This window comes from Cyrtonyx montezumae, unplaced genomic scaffold (genome assembly GCF_038088225.1).
Source record: "Cyrtonyx montezumae isolate F1298 unplaced genomic scaffold, pur_monq_1.0 scaffold_3, whole genome shotgun sequence".
NCBI lineage: Eukaryota > Metazoa > Chordata > Aves > Galliformes > Odontophoridae > Cyrtonyx > Cyrtonyx montezumae.
The window spans coordinates 78,747,813-78,773,731 of record NW_027072034.1 but is presented as its reverse complement, the minus strand read 5'-3'; the positions used below and the strand labels follow the sequence as shown (position 1 = coordinate 78,773,731).

General features: G+C 42.2%; 2 protein-coding genes across 2 annotated transcripts; both read right to left on the bottom strand.

Moving 5' to 3' along the window:
• Positions 1–6,269: 6,269 nt before the first annotated feature.
• On the bottom strand, positions 6,270–21,210 carry ZBTB11 (zinc finger and BTB domain containing 11). Its single transcript, XM_065742026.1, has 11 exons — positions 20,706–21,210; positions 18,286–18,521; positions 17,439–17,670; positions 15,518–16,341; positions 11,425–11,604; positions 10,735–10,971; positions 10,192–10,336; positions 8,985–9,102; positions 8,527–8,685; positions 7,203–7,378; positions 6,270–6,852 (listed from the first exon to the last, which is right to left on the bottom strand). The coding sequence occupies exons 1-11, from the start codon at positions 21,013–21,015 to the stop codon at positions 6,323–6,325; spliced, it is 3,147 nt and encodes a 1,048-aa protein (XP_065598098.1). The 5' UTR covers positions 21,016–21,210; the 3' UTR covers positions 6,270–6,322.
• A 1,756-nt stretch (positions 21,211–22,966) lies between these two features.
• RPL24 (ribosomal protein L24) lies at positions 22,967–25,828 on the bottom strand. Its single transcript, XM_065741993.1, has 6 exons — positions 25,752–25,828; positions 25,564–25,639; positions 24,762–24,872; positions 24,017–24,153; positions 23,588–23,651; positions 22,967–23,094 (listed from the first exon to the last, which is right to left on the bottom strand). The coding sequence occupies exons 1-6, from the start codon at positions 25,754–25,756 to the stop codon at positions 23,014–23,016; spliced, it is 474 nt and encodes a 157-aa protein (XP_065598065.1). The 5' UTR covers positions 25,757–25,828; the 3' UTR covers positions 22,967–23,013.
• Positions 25,829–25,919: the final 91 nt, after the last annotated feature.

The following is a 25,919-nucleotide window of genomic DNA, read 5'->3' as shown; positions in this document are numbered from 1 at the left end:
GGTTGAAATATTTTTCTTTACTATGCCTAGAAGGAATAAAAGCCACACCAAAAATCAATAACTCACTGCTTAAGTATGAAAAATCTTAAGATGCACTTTCCCTGTCTTGCCGTGTAAAACAGAACGCCTCCATGCCTGTGACTTCGGTGGACGATATCCACTTCAAGAAGAAATTGTTTTGCAGTCCTAATGCTTTTGCTGTCAACTAGAAATCAAACTCCTCCTCTTCCTGCCTGTCTGCCTTTTTGCAGTAAAAATGACAAAGTAAAGGCAGCAACAACAACAAGAAAGCTTGAAAAAACTTGAGTTTCATTCTGGACTCAAGTACCCGACAGCGTCAACAACTGCTTTCCTTTTAACCTGGAACTAATTGTGGAATTGGGTATATTAATTGCTTTGGTCCTCTCTCTCAAGCCTTTCTTCATGCTAAATTTAAACCTGCAAGTGCAGAAAGGAAAGTGCATCTTCAGTTGTATTTTTTTATTTCATTTTAGGAAAGCTCTGACCACTTAGACTTTTGAGTTTGTATGTTCTAAAAAAATATTTTTTGTATTTTTGTATTGTATGTGTAATCCTTTTTTCTTTTGAAGTCTGATGCAGTTGAATACCTGTAACTATTTTCTTTAAAAGCCTTGTTATAAACGTAACATAAAAACGTATACATTATTTTTTTTCCATAGCAAAAATCTTTGGTTTATTTCAAAAACAAAAACAACAAGAAAGTCCTGGGTGTTACTGGAGCTTGGCAAAGCAAAATGAAGCTTTTGCATTTCACTTGCTACATATGGTTGTATTCTTTAAGATAGTAGGAATTAATATTGAGCAGCTGTTTTATCTTGCTCCTTAGCAGTTACTTGATACGTTCTTTGGTCTCTTGTCCTAGGAGTAAGTGAAAGGGGACTTGGACTGAGGGTGACAGCGAGACCTATTCTTTCTTAATTAACCCTGCTGTCAGCCACCTGTTCTAACTCTTTGGCTGAAGCAGGCATTGATTGCAACAATTTCCTTGTACTTCTAGGCAGAACAGCTGACTTGCTAGGACGTAGCTTTCACAGAAGTCAGGTAGCAGAAGTTTGGTATTTATCTGATTTACTTCCGTGAACAGTCTTTGTGAGAGACTGCAATAACTTCTAGATTTGAATTGAAGGTAAGCAGAGATCCTGTCTCACTTGAAGTTCAAGTTCCTTCTCAGTGCCGAGTGGAAGAAAATCAAATCAGGATTGCCTAAATCCGCTCGGGACTGAATGTCTGACAAGCTTGATCTTGTAGTTACAAAGGTGTCTATTGTCTCATGAAAGAAAAAAATGATCTGAAAAGTATACTTGTGGAAAATGTTAGCTGGAACTTGGAGTTCTGGCATCCTCTGTGGTATTTATAGTCTGAATATAGTAGTAGTGAGGGGGGAGGGCTGTATTTCAAGGTTTTTTGTTTGATTATTTTTTGTTTGCTTTTGGTAAGAATATTCAGGAATTCTAAAAATAACGGTGACCTACCTGATGTAGCTATGTTACGTGCTTCGAGAGCGTTCTCAGAGACTTCGGCTGCCTGGTACAGGGAGATGTGTATGCCTGTCAGTAGCTGAAATGTGTTCTCCACACAGCTTAGAGTTTTAACTCAGAAGGTTTATGCTTGCTTAGCGGTAAAGCTTGACTTAGCACCTGGGAAGGTTGTAAAACATTTAAGACGTGAGATGAAGGCAGAAGTAATTATCAGTAGCCGTTTCCATGCCTAGACTGCATTTGAACCTTCTTTGTGGCTGGGTTGTTAGTGTATCCAAACTCATTTAATACTAATTATACAGAAGATAAGCTACTAGTCGTCAGCTACTAGTAGCAGTTTCCAGCATTGCTGGTGCAGCACCTGATTTCATTCCTTTAAAAGCATACAAAGTGTATTGTCCAGACTCAGAATCTCTATTTCTAATCAGCAGAAGGAAGTACCAGGCTGCCTGTCTGTGAGGTAACAGATGATGCTCTTTTAACTTTGTGGGTGTATTTCCCTGTAGTGGGTTACCGAACTATGGCACTTGGACAACTTTGACAAAAGCACATGTTAAGTCACTGGCATCCTCACCCTGCCAGAAGCCACAGTTGCACTCAGGCTTGTTGCACTTCACTTCTGCTTGGCTCGTGATTCGTAGAGCACCTCCTTGTCAGAACTGTGCTGTGCTTCTGTATGCTGGAGGTAGTTTTGTCAAAGCTTTCGTTGTGAGGAAGCTCAGAAACTTCTACTGCCATGGGAAGTATCTGCTTCTGCTTCCTGAAGAGGCAAACGGATTTTAAATGACTAGAAATCATGGTGTAACTAGAACTAGTCCTAGGCTGCTGCAGGGTAAGAACATAAATCTGTTAGGAGGTGCTACAGAATTACTGGAAGGCTTTGTATCTGTACAATTAGTAGCCTTAAAAAAGTGTTCTGCCAAAAGAGTGAGTTTTATTATTTTTTTAATCCCCTATAAACCAGAGAAGGCTGAGAAGTTCTGTCTATAAGCTACAGATGGGAAGGATACATTCCAAAATCAGTTTGATTTGTAGAGATAGTGTTCCTATGTGAAGTGGAGCAGTGATAGCATTTAAATTGGATGATTAACAGTTTGCTTTTCACTTGATGCTGTTGAAACCTTCCTTATTTTTTCCCGTTTTTTGTTTGTTTGTTTTTTCTTCTTATTATTGTTGGAATCAGTCACTGTTCTTATATTTGCATCTTGAAAACCACACACAGCATTTACTTAGGGAAGCTAATTGTTAAATAGCTTTGAGCCATTGTCTCTGGATAGACCCATGGGTACCTATAAAATCAGAAGCATGAGCTGTTTCATTTTAACCTCGCATATAACTCTTAAGTGTCTGTCAATTGCCATTTAAAAGTTAGGAGTGATAGGAGCCCAAGCAGGGGATTGAGGTACCAAGTAAACCTTAAACAACTACAGCATGTGCCTTCTGCAGTATGAATAGGTACATAGGTAGGCAGGAGTGGCAGTGACTGTCACAGCTAGCAGCTGAACATCAACTGTCTGATGAAATTGCGTACGGTGAGAGCTTAAAAAACCTTTACTCATCTTTGACCTCATTCCTGGATTTGGTTCTTGGATTTCATAATGGAACAGATGCACAGATAGAGTGTGGTTCTGTAGTGAGAGTTCTGAAACTTCCAGGTCATGAGCCTATGTTAATACTTGCCTTCAAGAGCGAATATATTCATCTACGGCAATGCAAGTCGTAATAAAAACACAGTTCTCCATTTTTTCCCCCTAACTTTCCATTATTTGTAATCGTTTCTAGTGTTGGCTGATGCTCAGCAGGTGGTTTTCACATTCGTATGTAAACAAAACTACACTCCAGTGTTGCAGATGCAAAATAGGGCAATGCAGTGTAAGGAGTAATAATGAAACTAGCAAATCTTAGATAAGAAAGAAATAAAGCATATTTGGATGCAGTCAGAGCAGCTGTGAAACACAGTGGGTCACCTCTGCTGGTGCAGATTTTCATGGGTGACCATACTGAAAAATAACATTTTGTAGCTGAGTACACTCTTATCAGATAGTTTACTGTGCTCTTTGCACCATGGAAGTAAGTGGGAGGCGTTACTTTTGGAGTAACTGACATAGATGGTAGAAGACAGAAGGAGTATATAACTCTAAAACCTTTCCAACAGGAAAAGAAAGGTTGCTTAAGAGAGTAATCTGTGACAATACTCCATTTATTTAATGACAGAAACCGTAACTTTATACATCAGACACTAAATAAAAACAGTTTACGGATCAAATTATGTACAAGAATTTATTACTAGGAATACTTTATAAACAGATACATCTTAGGAGCTTTATTTAATAAAAAAACCCATCAAATTAAATAATATCAACTGCATTATTAGCAGTCGTCAAATAGGTCGTGAGGGAATCTTAAATTAAGAGCTTAAAGAAAATCATAAGGCAACTGCACAAACACAGGAACAGCAAAGCAGGTATTGACAGCCCCTGCTAACTTCATGCCATTCTGAAAGGGCAAGGCACAGTACGTCAGGAAAGGGGTGTCCCAGCATTCAGCTTTGATATTCCTGGCTCAGTTTTGCTCACAAAACAACTTCTCAGGTGGTTTCTCATCTGGTTTTTGTTTGTTTCTTAACGGCAGGCTGTCACATCGATTAAAGCACTTCTACACACTGTGAATTTTCTGTTTCTACCATATATTGGGCAAATAAATAAACGCACCAAAGATTAAAAGCTTAAGCTAAGGTGCTGATAATATTCTTTGTATGGTAGTGCACTAAATATACAAATAATGTTCTAGCATTATATTTACAGCTATATTTCCTTGAATTTTCATCACTTGATACATAATTATATGTCAGATACAAACACTGGAGTAAGTTTTAAAGGTTACCTAGCAGTCTGGTTTTTTCCATCCATCATAATGGCAGTAAGAACTGTTCATTTACTTACGTCTTTACAATTTAAAGCAGGATCAGGATGGCTAATTCAAGATTCCTTTAGTATACAAAAATCCAAGCGTTAACAGCTAGCAGTACTTTTTCCCCAAAGTATTCCTTTTAGTTCTACACAACTGGGTAGTCAGAAAAAAAACCAGAAACCAAACCCACAATTGTAAAGGCTGCAGGATGTGTAAACGATGGCACTACTTCTCTGCAGGATGACCTGCACCTTTGAAACAGTCATCCACAGGTTACCACGAATCCAAGGCAGGAGCTTCGACTACCTTAAGAAAAAAAGTCAACAACTGCTTATGTACATGCTTGTAAAACAGAACAACTGCATGTTGGGCAGCTGTGTAAGCAGCTCAGCTCGTGGTTAAGGTGTGACGAAAGGCAGGAATACTGATTCAAATGAAGTGGTTACTTTATCACGGATTTTGCACTGCTTCTCAATGCACGTTTCACAGTTACAGAGTTATACACGTGCAACTCCATTTACCAATTACCCCACTTTGTTCCAGGCTTCCTTGAGTACTTTGCTGCTCTCAAAGTCAGAAAGCGTTTGACAATGCTGTAGGGATTCATTTAAAGAATGCAGTTCTGATTGTTGGTGTACGTCCCATCATCTCCAACCAGACACATTTCTTGTTTAAAAAGAAATTAAAAATGAGAGAACCTACACCTTGAGATGTGCACAGTACACAGTACTGAGTCTCAGACATTTCATCTGGGGCCGAGCATGCTGTGATCATGAAACCAAGGAAGAATTTTCCAATCCACACAGTGGCACACAAGGCAATTTGCCTGCCTTAGTATTTGTTACAGCAGCAGCAACAATAAAGCTCACTGGTCTCCAGAAGACACGAAGACCAATTTATTACCTGATACCGAGATGCTCATAATTCTCTACTCTGATACCGCTGCGTCCCCGTTTGGGAACTGTCAGAGCTCCTCCCCTCAGCAAGATACCAAAGCAGATCATAAGCAGTAGGACTAGGAACATAGGGCCATTCTCAAATCGATGCCCCGTTACATCCCTTTCACTTGTAACTTTCTGTATCAAATTTAACACAGATAGATCCATCGCTAGGTTGGCAGCTTTGGGTGCAGAGAACAACATAGTTCCTTTACGCAGCTGAATATCATTACCCTAAATGTGGTTGTGCACAGAGGATGAGGTGTAAGTTCCTCACTTACAAAATGAAGGGCAGTTCACCGAGTACTATCTCTGGTGTGGGCTGTCCCTTATTTCCTGCCATTCCTCATCCCAGAGCACCACATGGTCAGACAGCAGCACAGCCCTGCCTGTTAGCTTTTTGTGGGACCTTGGACCTGCTGCCCTCCAGCTTGGAATTTAAATCACTTCTGCAAAGCTGGGATTCACTGATTGCAGATGTTGAATCTGCCAGAAGACAAAAGCTCAGATTTTCTGTAAGCCACACAAAGCACAGCTGAGGAAAGCGTTTCATCATTCCTTTGTTTCGGAGGACAGAATGGATAGAACCCAGCTGTGGTGATTTGCTCACAAACATGATGAAATGCACATAAAAACAAAATCAACTGCTATAGGTTTCTAGGTTTTAGTGCAGCCTCTTGGTACATATTTTTACATTTACAGCATGATACTCACCCTGTAACACAGGAAACATTATTCCAACTTTTTGTTTTTAACCAGACCAGTGCAGGTATCTCAGCCTTTGAAGCCTTGGCCTAAACTGAAGCATTTAAACTTTTTCCCTGTAGCACACAATGCAGTATTTCATAACCAAGAAATCCAGTATGGGCGATTAACTGTTTGAGAACGGATGTCACTGTAAGACTCAGATACCCGGCTAATATTTAGCTGTCCCATATCATAAGACTTTGGCTTCCTTGCTCTTACGTGCTCTACTCACTCTGTCTCTGTAACGTGGGCTACTTCTACCTCTACAGTTTCCATGGCGGCCTGAGTAACTTCAGCCATTTTCTGTCCTTGCTGCTGTGCAAGTACATAATTTACCACCTGCATGATGCTTTGGTCAGAAAGAGTGGAGACAGATGTACATTGTTCAGTAGTTGTAACTGCTTCAATTGCCTCCAGCGTGTCTCCAGTCACCACCACAGTCTCTATCTCCTCACCACCAACACTGATCTCAGTTTCTTGTTCTTGCATGTCTGCAGCTAAAATGCTGATGGCGTGCTCCACCTGCGTCCCCTGGTTATGAAACTGAAGAGTATCTTTTTCCAGCATAATTTTACAGGGTACGTAGTCCCTATGAAACTTGGTCATATGCTTTCTTAGCGTCCGGGCATCTATGTAAGCTTCGTTGCAGACTGGACAGACGTACGGCCGCTCTCCAGTGTGCGTCCTCACGTGACGCTTCAGGGAGCGCGCGTCAGCCCAGGCGACTCCGCACGTCAGACACTCAAACGGCTTCACGCCTGTTCCCAGGTGCAAAGCAAAGAAGGTGGCAGTCAGCATGTGTAAAACAAGGACAAACGACAGGGAGGACAGAGGTATAAAAGAAGACGTCTGTTAATTCCATTAAGGCTTGTGAAAGACAAACTGATACTGTGCCCATGTGATCTTTTCAGAAAGATCCCAACAGCCACTGCCGGGAAGCACTGCAAACAAGTTAACTAACTAGGAGAAGCCTAAAACTGACTGGCCAGTCTGTAAGAACTTCTGTGCGTCCCGCATCACAGGACAGACAGATCCAGTGAAAACCCACAATGATCTCTTCACATTTTTAGGGGTCAGAGAACAACCCAACAACTTGCTTTCTACATACCTTGATGATTGTTCACGTGTCTCCTGTACTCTCGGAGCTGTGTGAATTTTCTTCCACAGTGCTCACAGACTCGTTCCAGGTTTTGTTTTGCTCTTCCTTTTTTACCATGCGTGGCTTTCTTCACATGTCTTCTGTACAAAGCTTTCTCATAGAATTCTTTCCCGCATACATTACACCTACAACGTGTAAAATAGGAGATCTGTTGGAACTATTATCGAAGCAGAGAAATCCGACAAAGTAACTTGACGTGCCAATGAGTTATGTCAAGCAGGTACACCCTTTATTACAGTGCTGAGTGCATGGGGATTGCTCCGCCAAACACACACGCTGAAGAGAGAAACGACTGCACATTTAAAGGTACAACACAAATATTCATCACATTCCAAGGACATGGACAGAAATTCCAGAAGTGATTGACATCTCCAGTGGTCATGGGATTCAATCTAAGAGTAAATTTCCAACTTTTAAGGGGATTCCATTATGCTGCAACAGCAAATCTGCCTCCTCCACAGGACTCCCCCACCGAGTTGCAAACAGCAGTTCCACTTATCTTCTCCTGACCCTCCAACTGTGTTGTAAACAACTACCCTACCCACCACTGTGCTGTCCTTATCTTCATGGGACCACCCCCATGCTGAGTTGCAAACAGCAGCTCTCTTCAGCTGTACCTGCATTCCCATAGTCCCTGTGTTTCTTCCTAAAGTTACCTGTTTGCTCAAGCTACGAGGCTTAGTTTTAACAAATCCATGGATTCAATCTAATTCAATTCCTTGATTCACTTATTTATTTATTTTTAAACAAAATCTGACCTTCAGTTACTGTAGGTAAAGTTCAACGGGAAGGCTGCTTCATATGATAGGTAATTGATCAGAATGGACCGGGCTCTAAGCAACCTCATCTAGCTGTAGGTGTCCCTGTTAGCTGTGGGAAAGTTGGACTAGATGGCCTTTAAGGGCTCCTTCCACCTCAATGATTCTATGATTGAAATTCCATGATTACAAATACTATCAGGCTGTAAAAGCTCCGTTTTCTCCTATTCTCCAGCCACAAAGCTTCTACTTGCCATTCTAAAGCAGCAAGATCACATACAAAGCATTTCTAAACTGATTAGATTTATCCTCTTATGACTTCCTATGTATTAGTCCCAGGATCGTGCCAGCTAATTACCCGTTTGACTATGCAATTTGAAGTCATCCATTCATTCCCAAGAACTCAAGGCCAATCAGTTAGCACTTTCACCAAAAACCAGGCAGTTCCTTGTTGACTACTGTAGGGCTGTGGAGCTGCGTAATCTCATATTTCAGTTAACTATGTATCTTCTTACCTGTAAGGGTCTGTGACAGAGTGAGACTTCACATGAGAATACCAATCCTTCTTCCAACTGTAACATTTCCCACAGAATTGGCACTGAAATGGCTTCACATCTAGATGTTTATTCATATGCTGACGGAGATCTCTAGCTTCATAGAAACTCTTTTCACACCTATAGAAGTAAAGGCTTTAGCACTGCAACGTAGTGTCATCAGTACTGATGTGATATTTGCACAACACGCCATATGGTGCACACAAGAACATTACAACACGATTGCATGAGACAAGGTTACAGTTCAAAAACAAGTTTTTCTCCTCCGATGCATAAGCCTTTATCTTTCCTTTTTAAATTACTCTTATGATTTGTAAGTCCTGTTGCAGGCAAATGAACTATTGTGTTACAAACAGGAACTGCTTTTAATCTTAAGTAAATAAATAAATGAAAAACCAACACACCACTGAACAACTTACTGAGTACACTGATATCCACGAACTTCAGGCTTTGGCTGGTGTTTTTTAATGTGTTTACTGAGTCCTGAAGCCCTGTGGAAAGATTTTCCACAGATGGTGCAAAGATATTTGGACTCTCCTGAGAAAAACAAAAGAAAGCATGTTACAAAGACAAACCTCCATCTCTCTGGAATGCTTTGTGAGAGCATTATTTGCTTCTCCTGGAACTTATCTGAGGAATGAGAGCAGTGGTACAAAGAGAAGTTGATTTAATTACATACAGATGGAAATGTATTGAAAAGTATATTTTTTTGTAATACGTGGAAGAGGAAATAACAACTCTGAATTACTTTCACTCATGTTATTAAGCACAGAGTACATCATTACAGCTACTGATACGTGAACAAAGCACTCCACTGCTTGTTTTAGCAGAAAGAAACATCATCTTTCCACATGTTGAGATCTTTCAAGACACCATTAAAAAAAACAACATTTGGTATTCTAATATCACAATTTTTAAACTAGTCCTCAATTTCTCAGTTAAAATTACAACTTTTAAAATGCCATCTTGATGTAACAGAATTTTAAAGGGAAATAAAAAACCAACTCGTTATTTCTTTGAAATGAGAACATTCATAGAAAACACCTGCAGGTTGCAGACCATACAGATAACATCCCATAGAAAAGGAAAATGGAATCTCAAAGAGCATGTATCCTATTTAAAAATAAGAATAAGAACTGAAGGATATTTCTCACATTGGTTAAAAATATATCCCTCTCGCTGAAGTAATTTAGAAGAGAAACAAATAGTATCTTCTTGCTTTGTAAGTGTTTTATTAGTGCAGAAAGTCTTGTAAAACATACGTGGATTCTGAAGAAATTTAACTTGGAAAGCATTCATCTGGAAGTACAGAATGAAAGTATAGGTACTTCAAAGTATTACACAGCTCCTTGTCTATCTTTGTTGAACTGACATATTGCAGGCATAAATAATAGAAACACAGGAACAGACTAAACAAGACTCCTTGCTCTCATATAGAATATTTCCATAATAACCTTGAGCTACGGTGAAACAAGCCCAGAGAAGAAATGCAAAATGACTGTTTACCTATGGGACAACATACTGACCAAGGGGAAAAACTATTCATGTCTAACAGTACTTTTTACACTGAAGATCAACACTGGAGTTCACAAGCATGCAAAAGCCATCCCCTTCTTTCTCACTTACCAGTATGAATGCTCATATGTTCCTGAAGACTTCTTTTTGTGACAAAGGACTTCTCACACAAATCGCACTTGAACTGTTTCTGTACTTCATGGAGAGCTAAGTGCATTTTTAATCCATGCTTATATGTAAAGGCCTTTCCACAAACCTAAAAAGAAATCCAGATCCCAAACCAAATAAAACTCAATACTTTAAACATGTCTGCTTTGAAAAACCTGTTATCTTCAAATGCAGGAAAAAAAACCTCCTGGATTTCTTAGGAACTGGGATGACCAAACTTGTGATATCTCGCAAACAGCAAAGCAAGTCTGAAAACAGGAATGCTCAAGCAAATACTTTTCTCGACAGAGAAATATTTTTAAAGATTCAGCATCTAGTACAATTCTACTTGGAAGACTTGGACTACAAGAAATATCATCAGGAATGATACAGTGTTTTCCCCATTCTGTAATGACATAAATTAATCTAATTTTTAGGATAGTCAATTCTAAAATATAAGGAAGACACTACTAAATTGATTACAGAACAAAATTACTTTCTATTTACCTTGCAAGCATGTGGTTTTACACCAGTATGTTTGAGCATATGGATCCTGAGGGAGTAGAGCTTAGGTAGAGTTCTCCCACATATATCACATATGAACTCTCGTTTAGTTCTGCCTTTCACCGAGGACACGCCTGTCTCTCCTACACCATCAGCTGCAGAATTCACTTCAGTCTTCCGCGTGTGTCGGACAAGATGGGCTCGCAGGGAGGCACCGTAGTGGAATTCCTTTTTACACAACTGAGAAAGGAAGCATCACAACTTTATTCTGAAATGTTAAAGGCAAAATAATTTCAAAAAAGCTACATCAAGGATTTTCAGCGTAGTGATCTGATTCGCTAGGTCTACAGCCTGACTCCAATACACGTTTCATCTCTGGTTAATTAAATGTTGAATTTTAACTAATGACAGAAGTGCTAATCACTTCCCAATGAGGCTACAACTTGCAGGCTAACCTAAACACAGCTGCAGATGTACTGCTAAGGTAAGAAGAAAAACCCAGCCCAGCACGATGAACAAGTGTGCTCCCATGTCACACGGTGCTATCAGGCAAGGTGGCCACACTGAATCTTACCTACCAAGGCTCCATTAAAGTCTGTGAGGAAAATAAAAGCACATACCAGAACAGACAAGAAAAACAATTACTAATGTCGTTACTGAATGTAATAGCAAGGTTACAGACAAAAGACTTACTGGGCACTTATAGTCTTTAGACCTCTCATGTTTCAGCGTGTGCATGATAAGTGCGTAGCGGCGCTGGAACACCATTCCACACTCAGTGCATTTGTGCTGTGCTTCTACTTCGTTATTTTCTGTGGTCTCCCTTTTGGGCTGCTTCATTTTTTTCCCTCTCTGAACCAGCTTCATGGCAACCTAAATGGGGAAAATATAACCTGTGAATGAACTTCATAACAATACATTTCATACGTCCTCTGACAGTCAGTGCTAAAGCTTATTTCTTTGTAACACCTTCCAATCTTGCTTAGTTTACTTAGCTGCTGAGAAGTAACGCTGTTCTTGTTTCCAGCAAATCTACAGCTACTGTGGTTTTAAAACAGGACCATTTTTCCCTACCATGAGCTGATTATAATTAGGGGCAGACAGCTTCCTGCTTCAAGAGACAACTAACCCTTCAGCCCTGAGGAACTAAATAACCTACCTTGGCTAAATGCAAGCTAAGGGATGCACGGAGAGGAACAACAAATACTTCCAATCACAACTTCTACGCAGGGACATATTCAGTCCTTTACATGTTGTTGTTGCTCTGAAAACTTATAAAACCCAGCAAATTGCAAAGCCACAAAATCATTTTGTTCAGTAGATGATTAGTTAAGAGCTTGGAAAACCATTCACTCATGCTTTATCCTTGACATCTGCATGCCAACTGCAGTCAGTGTAATTCAAGGCAGCAATATTTTTTGCAATTTCTCTGTCTTGTTATTCTTCCAGTATCAAAACTGGGACCTCAAGAAGGAGCAGTTCTTTCCTAATGCTCATATAACATCCAGGGAGTTGAGACAAGCATGGGACAAAAATGCAAAACTATGAAATGATTACGAAAGCACAAAGCTATTTTTGATTCAAATGCTTAACAATCATTTAAAACATTCTCCTGTCGAGGGCAGGGAGTTAAAACCTCTCAAGTAAGTTAGAAAAGTTAGAAGCTATACTGAAACTATCTTCAAGATAACCCTTCTCCAAAAACTGAACAAAACTGAAAGTCACAAATACTGCACTTGAATATTTTGACTGTCCTAGTTTCAATACCTTGGCTTTAACTTGTTAACCTGTTAAAAGAGAGTAATGCTACTATTTGCTATGGTTACAATAAAAAAAAACATACCTCTGAGCCTGGAACCAGCTGATCTACTACAGAAAAACTTCACAGAACACTGGAAAATAACAGTTCTTTGTAATGTGAAGCGGAATGAGGAAAGCAAGACTTACTCATCAGGGGCATGAGGGAGAGGCTGCCAGACCTCGAACATCCCACAGACTCACTACCCACTGCTGCCATTTCATGTAAGTTCAGGGTAAGGGAACTGCAATTGGTACATCAGCCTCATTGGGAGGCTCAATTTCAATTTGAGCTAACTCAAATTCAAATTCCTGTGTGCTCACGTGTGCAGCATGGGGAACAAGCAGGAAGAGCTTCAGGTGTGACATCATAGCCCTGTAGGCACGCACATCGGCATCACTGCGATATGGTGGGATGCCTCTCACAACTGAAATGTGGGAATACATGGGTACAAACTCTTTATGAAAGGCAAAGGGGAGGAAGAGGGGATATTGTCACATCAACAACCAGCTGGAGTTCATGGAACTCCACCTGGGGATAGACAAGGAGCTGACAGAGCTTATGGGTTAGGGTTAAAGGGAAGGCAGGGGAAGGAGACATTGTAGTGGGGGTCTGCCACAGACCACCTGATCAGGAAGACAAGTGGATGAGGCCCTCTGTGAACAGATAGGAGTAGCTTCACATTCACAAAACATGGTCCTCGTGGGGGACTTCAAGCACCCCAATATCTGTTGGAGGGACAACACAGCAGGGCATCAGAAAGCAAACAGGTTCCTGGAATGTGTTGATGATAACTTCCTCTTCCAAGTGATACTAAAGGAACCCATTAGACAAGGTGCTATGCTGGACCTTGATCTTTCGAGCATCAAAGAGGGTGCACAGCAAGCTTGCTACTCTGGACTTCAGGAGAGCAGACTTTGACCTCTTCAAGGAACTGCTTGTCAGGGTGACACAGGATAAACCCCTGGAAGGAAGAAGGGCCCAAGAAACTCGGTCAGTATTTAAGGACCAACTCCTCCAAGCCCATAAGTAGTGCATCCCAAGAAAAACTAAGGCAGGCAAGAATGCCAGGAGAGCTCTGTGGATCAACAAGGAGCTCCTGGACTTAATTAAGTACAGAAAGTCTATAAGGAGTGGAAGCATGAGGAATGGACTACCTCAGAGGACTACAAAGAAGCTCTTCGGGCAGCCAGGACTCAGATTAGGAAAGCTAAAACCCAGACAGAACTAAATCTAGCCAGGGACATAAAGAGGAGCAAGAACAAATTGTACATGAGTGATAAGAGGAAGTCCAAGGAAGATGTAGGCTCTCTACAGAAGAAAACTGGAGACCTGGTCACAGGGACTATGGAGAAAGCTGAGGTGCTCAAAGACTTCTTTGCCTCAGTCTACACCAGCAAGAGCTCTAGCTACACAACCCAAGCAAAGGAGATGGAAGATCTGCCTGTGTAAGTGATGATTAGGTTCAAGACCATCTAAAGAACCTGAAGGTGCACAAATCCATGGGACCTGACAAAATCCATCCATGGGTTCTGAGGGAACTGACAGATGAAGTTGCTAAGCCACTATCCATCACATTTGAAAGGTCACGGCAGTCTGGTGAAGTTCCCATTGACTGGAAAAGGGGAAACATAACCCCCATTTTAAAGAAAAGAAAATAAAAATCCATGAAACTTCAGGCCACTCAGTTTCACCTTTGTGCCTACCAAGATCACAGATCAGATCCTTCTGAAGGCCCTACAAGGCACTTGGAAAATAAAGATGAGCCGATAACCAGCATGGCTTCACCAAGGACAAGTCATGCCTGACAAACTTGGTGGCCTTTCATGATGGATTTACAGCATCAGTGGATAAAGGAAGTGCAACTGATGTCATCAACCTGAACTTGTGCAAAGTGTTTTGACACGGTCTCGCATAACATCCTCATAACCAAACTGGAGGAAAATGGATTTGATGAACGGATCACTCACTGGTAAGGAACTGGCTGGATGGTCACCCTCAGAGAGTTGCAGTCAAGAGCTCAATGTCCAAGTGGAGACCTGTGACAAGTGGCATTCCTTGGGGATCGGTGCTGGGACCTGTGTTATTCAACATCTTTGTAGGCAACATGGACAGGGGGACCGAGTGCACCCTCAGCAAGTTTGCAGACAACACCAAGCTGAGTGGTGCAGCTGACATGCTAGAGGGAAGGGATACTATTCAGAGGAACCTGGACAGGGTTGAGAACCGGGCCTGTGCCTAGCTCATGAAGTTAAACAAGGCCAAGTATAAGGTCCTGCACCTGGGTCAGGCCAATTGCAAGCACAGATACAAGTTGGGTAGGGAATGGCTTGACAGCAGCCCTGAGAATTTGGGATTGTCAGTTAATAAAAGACTCAACGTGAGCTGGCACTGCACACTTGCAGCCCAGAAGGCCAACCATATCCTGGGTTGCATCAAGAGAAGTGTGACTTTTTTTTTTAAATTATATATATTCAACTACTAAGCACTTACTGTGTCTCAATGCTTGCTTTTTAGTAACAGTGCTGGCTTTTTCATTAAATTACCTAATCCCAATCTGAGGGTAGCTGGATCATTGTGATTTATGACTGTCTTAAGATCTATGTAGGATACGAGTCTTAACAGATAGAGCCTGACTTCAGTAATGGATTTATATATTACATATTTCTCTATCATTGACATATACATGTGTCAGCTAAGAACTAAATTCCCAGGTCATTAAGAATTTTAGGGAATAGATACACCTTCTGTTCATCCACAAGAAACTATGAGGGGGATACTCAAGCTAAGCTAAGAAGAGCAAGCATTCTAAAAATCTCCAATGGCCACATCTTAGAAGTTACTTCAGTTTGCAGCAATGTTGATTTCTCAACAAAGAACACATTTAAAACATTTTCCAGACAGCGCATGGAAATCAAGAAAGAGTCTTTTCACATTGGTCTGGTAACACAGGACTACCACCACCAACAGGCCTAAGCAGAAGAATACCTGCTGTATTGCAGATTTAGGATTCGTCTTTCTGTTCTGCAGCTTCTTCTCGATTCCTTTATGCAGCCTGATGTATCCACCTTCACTAAAAGACCGCTGCCGAAGCTTACTTCTATAAGTGTCATCCTGGCTGGAAGCCAAGCTTTCTGGTGGCAAAGCTGAAAGGCTCTGTTCTCTACTTTGCTTGCCATGCTTTTCCTTGAGCACTTCTGAGGAGTCTCCAGAAACAGTCTCTGCGTTTACTTTACTACTTTCATTTTCATCTGTCTCCTTTTCCAACTGACTTTCTGTGTCCATGGCTTCCACCACCGATGGCTCAGGCTTCCTGGCAGACATGGGGCTCTCTGAAATGCTCTCTGCCAGCTGCATTTTGACACCATTTTCAGTTGCTTTGGACTGCTCCGCAGGCTTTGAAAGATCATCAGGAGAGGCCTCCACGGGCCCTGGGGGCAAGACACCAAGCTGGGGTTCTGCCTTCTCCTCTGGCCCAAGAGAGGAAGGGGCTCCATTCACAGCTGCTGTCACTTCGCTGGCCGACAGCTCAACTGGCAGAGGTTGCTCAGCACTGTCTGCAGGAGGCACCTCAACTGCAGTCTGCTCTGCTAAATTTTGGGTTGACTCTACTGTTTGAATATCTCCCTTTTGGTACACTGTAATTTGTTTCTCTTCCATTTGTTTGTGCACGTTCTCACAGATCTCAAGAACCTCTGACATGAGGAGATGCCGGGCAAGCATGGCCAGTTCTGCCATACTACAGAAGTCAAAAGTTAATTCTGAAGTATAAGCAAATTCCAACAGTGGAAGGAAACTTGACTTGCAAAATCCTATCAAGAACAAAACAGGAGATTAGAGCAAACCCTCGTTATACCAAAATACCCCATGATGGATGCAACAGTTCATCTTTGACATGGCTAAGCATGAAATTTAGAGTTAAATACACCCATGTGAAACCCTTCTATTTGAACCCAAATCACCATCACTTACACAAAAACATCCTCCTTATATATTTTGTTTGTGGAAGTCAAATTTGGACAACTTTTCCAATAGTAAGTACAACAGAAGTAGTTTCACAGTAAAATTCTTAAGATGATTGTTTGCATACCTTTGAAGCAAATTAATCCAAATTTAACCCAAATCTTTCTGGACTGCTACATTCAGAAAGTACTTAAGAGTTAAGTAACAACTGGTGCTACAGAAAAATAAGGCTAGAAAGTGACCGATGTGAAAAAAAAAAGATACACAGATACAAAAGCTTACAAAGAAACATTTGGAATAATTTCCCACAGTTCTATAAATCATACATCTAATATTTGGGGAACCTTCTGGACCATCATATATGCTCATGCATGTCTATTCATGCAAAGACAGACAGTTAAGAAATTACTGGGAAAGGAATTGGACACATGAAAGTTCTGTACAATATTCTAAATCACTACAAAGCTATTTTTGAGCATTTATTTTTGGACCATCTCCCATTTAAAAAGTAACAGAAGGTTTCAGAAAGAAAAAAAAGAAGGGTAACAGTGTTTCCCAGAAAAGAGACAATTTAGTATTTGCTCAGTAATTTACAATTTGCTTCTGTTTATTGAGAAGCCAGTGAAGATCCCTTCTTTCTGTGTTGCAACATTTAAGGTCTGGGACCAATATAAGAAAAAAATACATGTGAACAATCTAAAAACAAAACAAACAAACAAACACTGAGAAATTATGAGATGGAATTCCTTTGTCAGTTCAATAGAGGAAATCAGATACACAGAACCAGAGTGACACTTAAGCATATACAAAACACTTTTAGATTAAGAGAAGGAAAAAAAAAAACAAGTATTTGGTTGTCTTGAACACTCAAAAGAGACTAAAGCAAATACTGTACACCTTACTTCAGATATAACAATTTCTATCTTTGAAACCCACAACAATTCACCTGACAGATCCACTACAGCTTCATGACTAGTGACAGCTCCCTTCTCAATGAAGAGCTCTCGGAAGTACTCGCTGTTGGCTGCCAAAACAGATTTGTGAGCTTTGTACTCCTCTCCTTCAATCAGCAGAGTCACATCACAGAACTGATTGGAAAGCCTCTGCTGATTCAGTTGGTTTAAGACTGACAGACAATGTTTGGAAGATGACTGCTTCACAAGGCCCTTACTGTCAACCTGTCACAAACAACATTATGAGAACTTTAAGCATTCATACTGAAACACAAAAAGAATTATTTGCTTCAACCATAAATGTAGTTCAAGCCTCTATAATCTTACTATCATTCTCTTTATTTAGATGTGCCAAATCTCACCCTCCCTCCAAACAGTTAAAACAAACAGGAAAAATGGGGAGACATATCCAAATAGTTCCTTTACTGTATTTTTCAGTGCTGCAACATCAAACTGCTTCTAGATTCAGAAGCCTTTACATGCATGCAAGCCTCCAGTTACCACCATCAAAAATGTTATCTCTACATATAGCATAGTTGATTAAGCAACAGATTCCATGAGAATCTTATACGTAATACTTCACTTGTACTTGTGCAATTCATTTTCCCTCAAGTCTCATGTGCATATATAGAAATTGGACTCATTTTTATCTTTCAAAGGCCACCTACTATCACTGGTTTCATGTCATATCTATCAGACATATGCTTCCTCACACTGATATCTTTGCCAAGTTCTATGTCACCTTATCACTGCCAGATTATTACAGCACTGGAAAACAGGTACTCTGCTAAGAATGCATTAACATCATAAATACATCCAGACGTAAACAACAGTACTTACAAACACAAGCTCATGTTTTCCTATTGGCTTCTTCTTCACAGGCTTTGGGGAAGCAGCTGGGATTGATGCCGCATTACTCACTTCATCATCTGTTTCATTACTGTCTTCGTGAGATTTTACATCCAGTCCAAGCTCTTCCAGCATTTCTGAAGGATCTGACAGAGATCTAGAACGATCTAGCTTTTCCTGGCACTTGCTGCATTCTTTAATGTAATCTTTAACCTGCTTAAGAATACCTAAGGAAAATTAACAGAACTTGATTAGGTTTCCAACTGACATTCAATTTGACTTAGAAAACATTTATGTAGGTGATTAGCAAAAATGTATTAAATGCTTATTTTTGTAACAAATGAAGTCATGCCTTCTCTTTCTACCAATTCTATCACATTACTGTATGATTTTTAAGCTAGGGAAAATATTTCAATTTTCACATTCATTATAAGAATCCCAAGACACTGAAAGCTATAAACAGATCCTGCCATTAGCTCCGTGCAAATGGATCTCCCTTTGTCCTCACTAAAGAGGACAAGAATTAAAAGGCTTACATAAAGCCTTTTGCAAAACTGGTACCAACTGAATTATAGGCAATGACACTGATATTCACATTGATATAAATCAGCTTCTTGGAGTCCAGAAGCTCAAAGAAACGTCTTCCCTCCAATACTTTATGAGATGTAACTAAGTACGTTTGGATACTCCGCAGTCCCTAAGCTCAGCCATCATCTTCAAGAAAACAAGGCCTTCTCAGACTACAGCTTTGAACACAAATTCACGTTCTTCACAAGACCAACATACAAGCCTACAGAACCCATTCCTCTATGCTTCAAAATCCATCACACCTCAGAACCTTTGGCTGAGGCTGCGTTACACTCACACTGCTCATACTATTGAGGAATGTGCCACCTGCCAACATTACATATGCATCCCTGCTAAGGATCAGCAAAACACAGACCTTAAGCAACCCAAGGTGTGCCAATGCAGGACATTTGTGTCCATTTCAGACATGGTTTATGTTTCCTTGATTCCAGCTAAAACCTGGGCAGGACATGAGGTCTCCTACCTCCAGACCCCACTTCTAATACCACTCTCACCCCTTGAGCCACACTCTAGCCCATTGGTTCCCAGCTACAGTCCCAATAGGTTGGCACCAACCTAGGAACAATGAATGGGTAAAAGCTGCTGCCCCCTAATACCAGGAGAGGATTGTCACAGCAGGGAAAGCAGTGTCTTCACCGAGACAAGAAATAAAATGCATAAGGTAAAAATTAGGTGTGATTTTTTTGCATTGTCATTATAAGAGAAATAAGAAAAGATAGGTTGTGCAAATAAAGCTACCTAATAAAATTAAAAGATATAGAATGTCCCACTCGGACAAGCAGAAGATAAAGTGAGGTCCATTAAGAATGGATTGAAGGATGGATGCCAAGTATAACAACAGATGCCATAATAGTCTGACGTTGGGCAGACAACAAGAACCTACATGAAGGCAAGGAGACCATCATCCAGAATGTGTCTCTCAACTTGAAGACTCCAAATCCTTTTTCACGTCAAAGACCTTCAACTCAACAAGATCTGAACTTGAAGAAGGAGCTGCAGCTAGAGCATGAAGTCTACAAGTTAAGACAGAGAAAATTAAAGCTGCAAGGGCAGATAATAGGAAAAAAAAAACCTTTATCCAGAGGGTGGTGAGGCACTGGTACATGCTGTGGACGCCCCATCCCTGGAGCCATTCAGAGCCAGGTTGGATAGAGCCCTGGCCCCTGATGTGGTGGGCAGCAGTCCTGCCTGCAGCAAGGCTTTGGAGCTCAATGATCTTTAAGGTCTTTTCTCACCTAAGCCATTCTGATTCTATGATTTGCTTACTGACGGCTGAAAAAAAAGAAAAAAGGCAGAATGAGAGAAGCAGGATGAACAGAAAGTGGGCCCTGAGCAACTGAGAAGCTGGAGATTTGTTTAATGGATACCTTAGACTGCAAGAACACCGTTTCTATAGGGAACATAAACCCCAAGTTATTGGCTCAGCTGCAAGAAAGCTACGATTGCGAATTACTGATGTTAACACAGCACTGTTTCTAACTGCTGTGACATCACTCTGCTCCCAGCTGGGGGTTAGCTCTGTTTACAGCTTCTCACTGGAAGGACGCAGACAAATACAACGGTGAGTGCAACAGCTACACTCTAGGTTCACCTAGCACAGCGAGGCACACGTCCTAAGGCCAGACACCGCACAACGGAGCCCTCTGAAAGCAAGGAGCCCTCTCACGACACATCCCCCTCGGAAGGGCAACACAGCCCCGCAAAGTCTCCCGCCCCCAAAGCGCCGAGCACGCCGTGACTGCCCCCCAGCCCAGCGCGTCCCCGGGCCGAGGAGCGTGGCAGCGAGCGCCAGCTCTATCCCGCAGGCGTCCCGCCTCGCTCACCTCGCCACCAGTACTTCTGCGACAGCCCCTGCCAGGTCTGCAGGCGGGTGCGGTGCGCGCCGTCGGGCGCCAGGTGTGCGGCGCGGATGAGGCGGGCGCGGCGCTCGGCCTGCAGCACCACCTCGAGCTCGGCGAAGCGCTGCTGGTCCCGCTGCCGCCGCTGGTAGTACAGGGTCCCGCCGCGCACCACGTAACAGGCGGCCGCTTTGCGGATCTTCCGCTTGGCGTTGCCCTCTGTGCCCGGCGCGTAGGGCTCCCGCTCGTTGGTGAGGTAGCGGAGGATGGCCAGGTAGCTCTCTTCGCTGGACATGGCGGGACAAGGCCGCGCGGGGCCGGGGCCCCGGGAGAGGGGTGCCGTGGGGCGGCGAGGAGGAGGGCGACGGACAGCCGGCAGGAGCCGGGCCTGAGGGGGAACTGGAGTTTCGCGGCCAGCGGCGGCGGGAGGGAGGAAGAAGCTCGGGCAGCAGCAACGGAAAGACAAAATGGCTGCTGCACAAGCGGAAGTGGCGTCAGCGGCTCGCGTGCCGCGGAGGGGGCGGGGGCGAAGGGAAAGGATGGAAAGAGTGGGGCCGCCATCTTAGAGCCGGGCACGGCGCAGGCCGGGCGGAAGGCTGGCGGCGGCCATCTTGGGTGTGGGCATAGCCGGTGAGAGCTGGCGCGGCTGTGCTCCGAGCAACGGGGTTGGACTAGGTGACCTCTAGAGACCCTTTTCTATTTTAATTATTCCATTAGTCTATTAAACAAAGTGAAGCATTCCATTTTTAGTGATATTTAACAGAGGATCAATTAGGCCGCATTAGGTAACCACAATGATTTTCGTTTATGAATTTCTTTGTTAAATGCATTGCATTATAGCTGTGTTTGAGCAGAATAACGTGCAGTTGACTGCAGCCTGCCTTGCTCATTAGCATCATGTCTCACAGAAGGAGTAACCTGATGGGGCTATTCCTCTTGACCCAGTCCTGCTGTGTCAGTCAGAACGCAAACAGCAACAAAGTGTAATCTTATAGCATTTTCATGCTTCACTACAGTAACCTCAAGCATCCAAAGCCTGCAGACTTCGAGATGTGAACAAATACTGCCATACCTGACAATCAATTCCTATATATCACTCATGGCATTACAAGCAGATTGTCACTAAGGGCTTGTCTCTGCTTTTCAGCTAATTATATGCAATTGCTAAGACTAGTTTTGAGAGGCGTGTATGCAGCATGCAAGCCACTAAATAACAAAATACAAGTGATAACATCAAGTTTTTATAGTCATTGCTAGAAGTAACTTTCAGTGGTATGTATAGTTGTAAATATTCCACCCTGTTAAGTTTCTGGCTTCTTCACTTTCAAAACGTTGATACTAGTTTAAAAAGAGCTTTCAGCTGAGTCCTAAACAAAAGTAGCCCCTGAAGCAAGGCCTCCTCAACAGGCTCCCCTTGCTCAGGTGGCCTGTAACAGAACCCAACCACGTGTCCCTTTTTTGGTCTGGCCCCTGTAATTAACCCACAGGCTCTCACCCTGGTAATGGCTATTTCTCATACGCAGCTCTTCAGTCTATCCTCTTCTTAACATAAAGGGCAACTCCCTCACCTTTCCTATCCCTTCTAAAAAGCTTGTAACCCTCAACTGCAGTATTCCACCTATATGATTCATTTCCACCATGCTCCTGGGATAGCACTTTAAAGCTTATTCAACCTATTATCAGTGGTTTAAGTGTTACTACTAGACTTGCAGAAGAATGACCAAACAATGCCATTTAACTTAGTAAAAGCTCAGGGAAAGAGTGCAACGCAAGACCTTACTAGACTTTGCCTGACTAGGGCTTCCAGCACTCAGTGGTTTTGTAACTTCCTGACTGAGGAGCTGAATCTCAACCTGCTCAACTGCCACGTGATGTAAAAAGTTAATTTCTGAAACCATTTTTCCTTTTATCCTGTACAACACCTTGCAAACATGTTTCATAATGCTAGAAGTGTACTTTTTTGTCACAGATTGCACTGTTTCACATCCCTAGTTTGCATTCTGAACTTAAAACTACACCATTTGACATTTGTGCAGAGTAAGTCTCTACTTGTGTACCTATCAGCTCAATCCATCCTGGTGCCAGAACCACTGCATTCATTTTAAGACTCATGAAATGCCCTCTAGTATAGCAGATCCTTTAAGTAACTGAGCCTTTTATGGCACGCATCAGTCTGCAAAAACCAGCAAGGTTATTAATTCTCTTCAGCAGGTCTCATACAGTTGAAAAGAACACGGCACAAACTGTGAAAGCAAGTCAGATGTTTATTCAGCATGGCTAGCAGACTGGCAAGCTAGCGCTTTCCACCAACGCGAGGAGCAGAAACCTTGACTGGTTTTGCAATTTTCTGCTTAGGTGCTGCCTTCGTTGGAGCCTGTGGGGAAATAAGATATAAGCAAAGAGAAACAAATTATCCACATTCTTGAAGCTGTCCCTATGCTCCAACTTAGATAAATTAGGCAATTTAAAAATCAGAGCAGAGTTAACATCGTTACAACACATATCACTATAAGCCTTAAATATGGATGACACCAATGTTTGGCATTAGATCAGAAGCACTACTGAAGTGCATGCTAACACCAATACCCTGTCACCAAGTCCCTAAATAACGTCACATCCAAGCAAGTTGACACCTACACATTGCTGGCATCTGGTCAGAAAGTGGTTTTACTGTAATATTTACTGTCTCTCTAAAAAGCAGTTTGTTCTATTCAGCCGTTCACATGTGTACCTCTAGTACATTAGCCTGGTCAGTGTGCTTCCAGATCAAAACAGCCAAGAAAATTAAAACACAAATTCCCAACTAAATGCTGCAGCAGTGTTACAGCACAGCTGCAAATATTCCAAATACACCCCTTGCATCTCACCTTTGCAGCAGAAACAGCTGTTTTCTTGGTGGCCTGCTTAGCCTTCTTGGCTTCTTTTGCAGCCCTGTTAATTCACAGGGGAAAAAAAAGCAAGTTACTTATGTCTGCCATTCACTGTTTCTTTGACTCAACCACTGTAAGAGCTCCCTAAGATCAGGAAACAAATGCATTATTTCAGGTTTATCCCCCGCATTCAATGCTTCTAGCAAGACTACCATAGAGAACAGAACTTTGTGTGACAAAACCAGTATTTTCACAAAGGGAGAGAGCAAGAGACCCCTCTCTGCTGATAATAACTCTTGCTGAGACTACTCAGTGTTGCCTCTAATTGTAATACACAGAGCTCAGCTAGAGTTCCAGATCTTGTAGGAAAAAGCACAGGTAATATTTTAAATACCCAGGGGTAGCTCCAGTCATCTGACTTCTTACCTGATAGCTTGTTCCCTTTGCGCTTTTCGTACTTCAGGCTTCTGATTTCGCTTAGCCATGATCTCAGCTAAGGATGCACCAGTAATAGCCCTTTGAAACTTAACAGCACGGCGTGTGCGCTTCTTTTGTATCTCTTCCTAAAGTGACAGAATACAATTAGCATCACACAACATTTAGTAAAAGGCTAAAGACAATTAAAGAAACAAACTGCTATTAAGATGGAAAGTATTTCCAATAATACTCCTCATTCTGGATGTAAACAACTCACTGATTTGCCAAAGCAGACCAATAAGCCATTGACTTTGCTTCTTTGAATGAACTCAGAGGTTTTGAGTCAGTGTTTCTATGTAAGCCTTTCTAACTGCTCTTCTGCTGTGCAATGTTAAGCAAGAGACTGAAAATACCTATGCTAGCATGCTGTATTTTTTCAATACAATGACAATTGAATAACAATATCATTCTACTAAGTTAGAATCATAGAACCACTCCTCTGGTTCTGAAGGAACCCTCAGATATAACTGTACAGCTTCAGTGCTTTTGCTGAAATGTTGCTTTCCAAATCTAAAGTAACAAACTCAAGCAAACCCACTCACACCTTCACCAAACTGATCACACCTTGCTCTAGTTGTACAGGCCATGCTTTTGGTACCCATCAGCATACTGCAGTTACCTCCGTTCTGACAGACCAGTGACCAAATGTTTTCAGTGGAAAACTTGAGAGCAGCTTCCATTGGTATATACTTACTGACTGTCCTTTCTTGTGCTTACGCCTGTACAGAACAGTCCAATTGATTTGACGAGGGTTTCTCTTGGAAAGGAATGCAGACTCGCATTTTGCATTCAAGAACTGGAAAACCTAGGAAAAAAAGAACATATTCTGTGCAAGCTTCTTTTCTACATTATCACCCTTTATGTCAGCATACCAAGTGATTATTTGAGTTGGTGTTTTCCAACACTGATGCTTTTCTGTTTCTTTATGAAGATAACAATTATGCTGAGTTGGGAAGGGACCCACAGTTATCTCTGAGTCCAGCTCCTGTCCCCAGATTTTAACGTGTGGAATTTTGTTCCTCTGATTAAGCCATGGCATTCCATCAAAAAGCATCCCCTTAAAATATTTTTTCACAAATAGTTCGCTCACAATAAAGCCTAATGCTCTGACGCTAATTTTCTAAGTAAAGCTCACACTGCTTTTTTTATTTTAATCCCCACCACACTGCTGTACTGTATCCAAGGCAGAGCATAAACAGCCATATCCAGAACAGCAGTAGCATTTGTTCTCAATTACCCATGTACTTCGTGTACGTAAGGGTCACAAGCAGACGTAAGCAGCGCTTGGGAGAACAACGCTGCCTAACTCCTTGCCTAGAATAAACTGAAGACAGAATTAAGAGCCTGATTTGTTATCAGCTGTCAGTTTTAAGTTTCTCAAGAGATCAGCTCAAGAATCAATCAGTCCAATTGTTTAGCTGTCAATTCCTACGAGATTCTGCACAGCAAGACCACAACATTGGAACTGTAAAGAACCACAGAGTGTTTGGCCTCACCTTGCCATCAGTGCGGGCGTAGCGGCGGCCGTGGCCCGGGTAGATCTTGTACCCGCTGAAGCTGCACAGCTCGACCCTGCGAGAGAGACAAAAATTAACAGAAAGCGCGGTCCAGTGGCAGAGAGTCCCACAGCCTCCCCGCGGGGGATGGCGGCGGATGGGGCGGCCGGGGCCGCAGCCCCACTCACTTCATGATGGCGGCGAGCGGGCGGAAGAGGACGGGGGCCGGCCGGAAGTGAGCGTGGCGCCGCCCGGAAGTGGGCCTGGCTCCGGGCGGCGCGGGGTGTGCCGGGAGCGCTCCACCTGCACAGGGCCCGGCGGGAGGGTGCGGGGTGCTGCCAGAGCGTTTGCCGGCT

Bases quoted from the DNA above. Each gene is read 5' to 3' on its own strand.
- ZBTB11 (XM_065742026.1), bottom strand. From the start codon at position 21,015: ATGTCCAGCGAAGAGAGCTACCTGGCCATCCTCCGCTACCTCACCAAC. The intron at 16,342-17,438 runs GTGAATTGTTGT...TGTTCTTGATAG, and splicing joins AGCTGTAGTGGATCTGTCAG to GATTTTGCAAGTCAAGTTTC. The intron at 10,972-11,424 runs GTAAGTCTTTTG...TTCCTTTCTCAG, and splicing joins CTAAAGACTATAAGTGCCCA to TTGTGTAAAAAGGAATTCCA.
- RPL24 (XM_065741993.1), bottom strand. The intron at 24,154-24,761 runs GTAAGTATATAC...CTGTCACTTTAG, and splicing joins AGCACAAGAAAGGACAGTCA to GAAGAGATACAAAAGAAGCG. The intron at 23,652-24,016 runs GTAAGAAGTCAG...GTGAATTAACAG, and splicing joins CAAAGGGAACAAGCTATCAG to GGCTGCAAAAGAAGCCAAGA.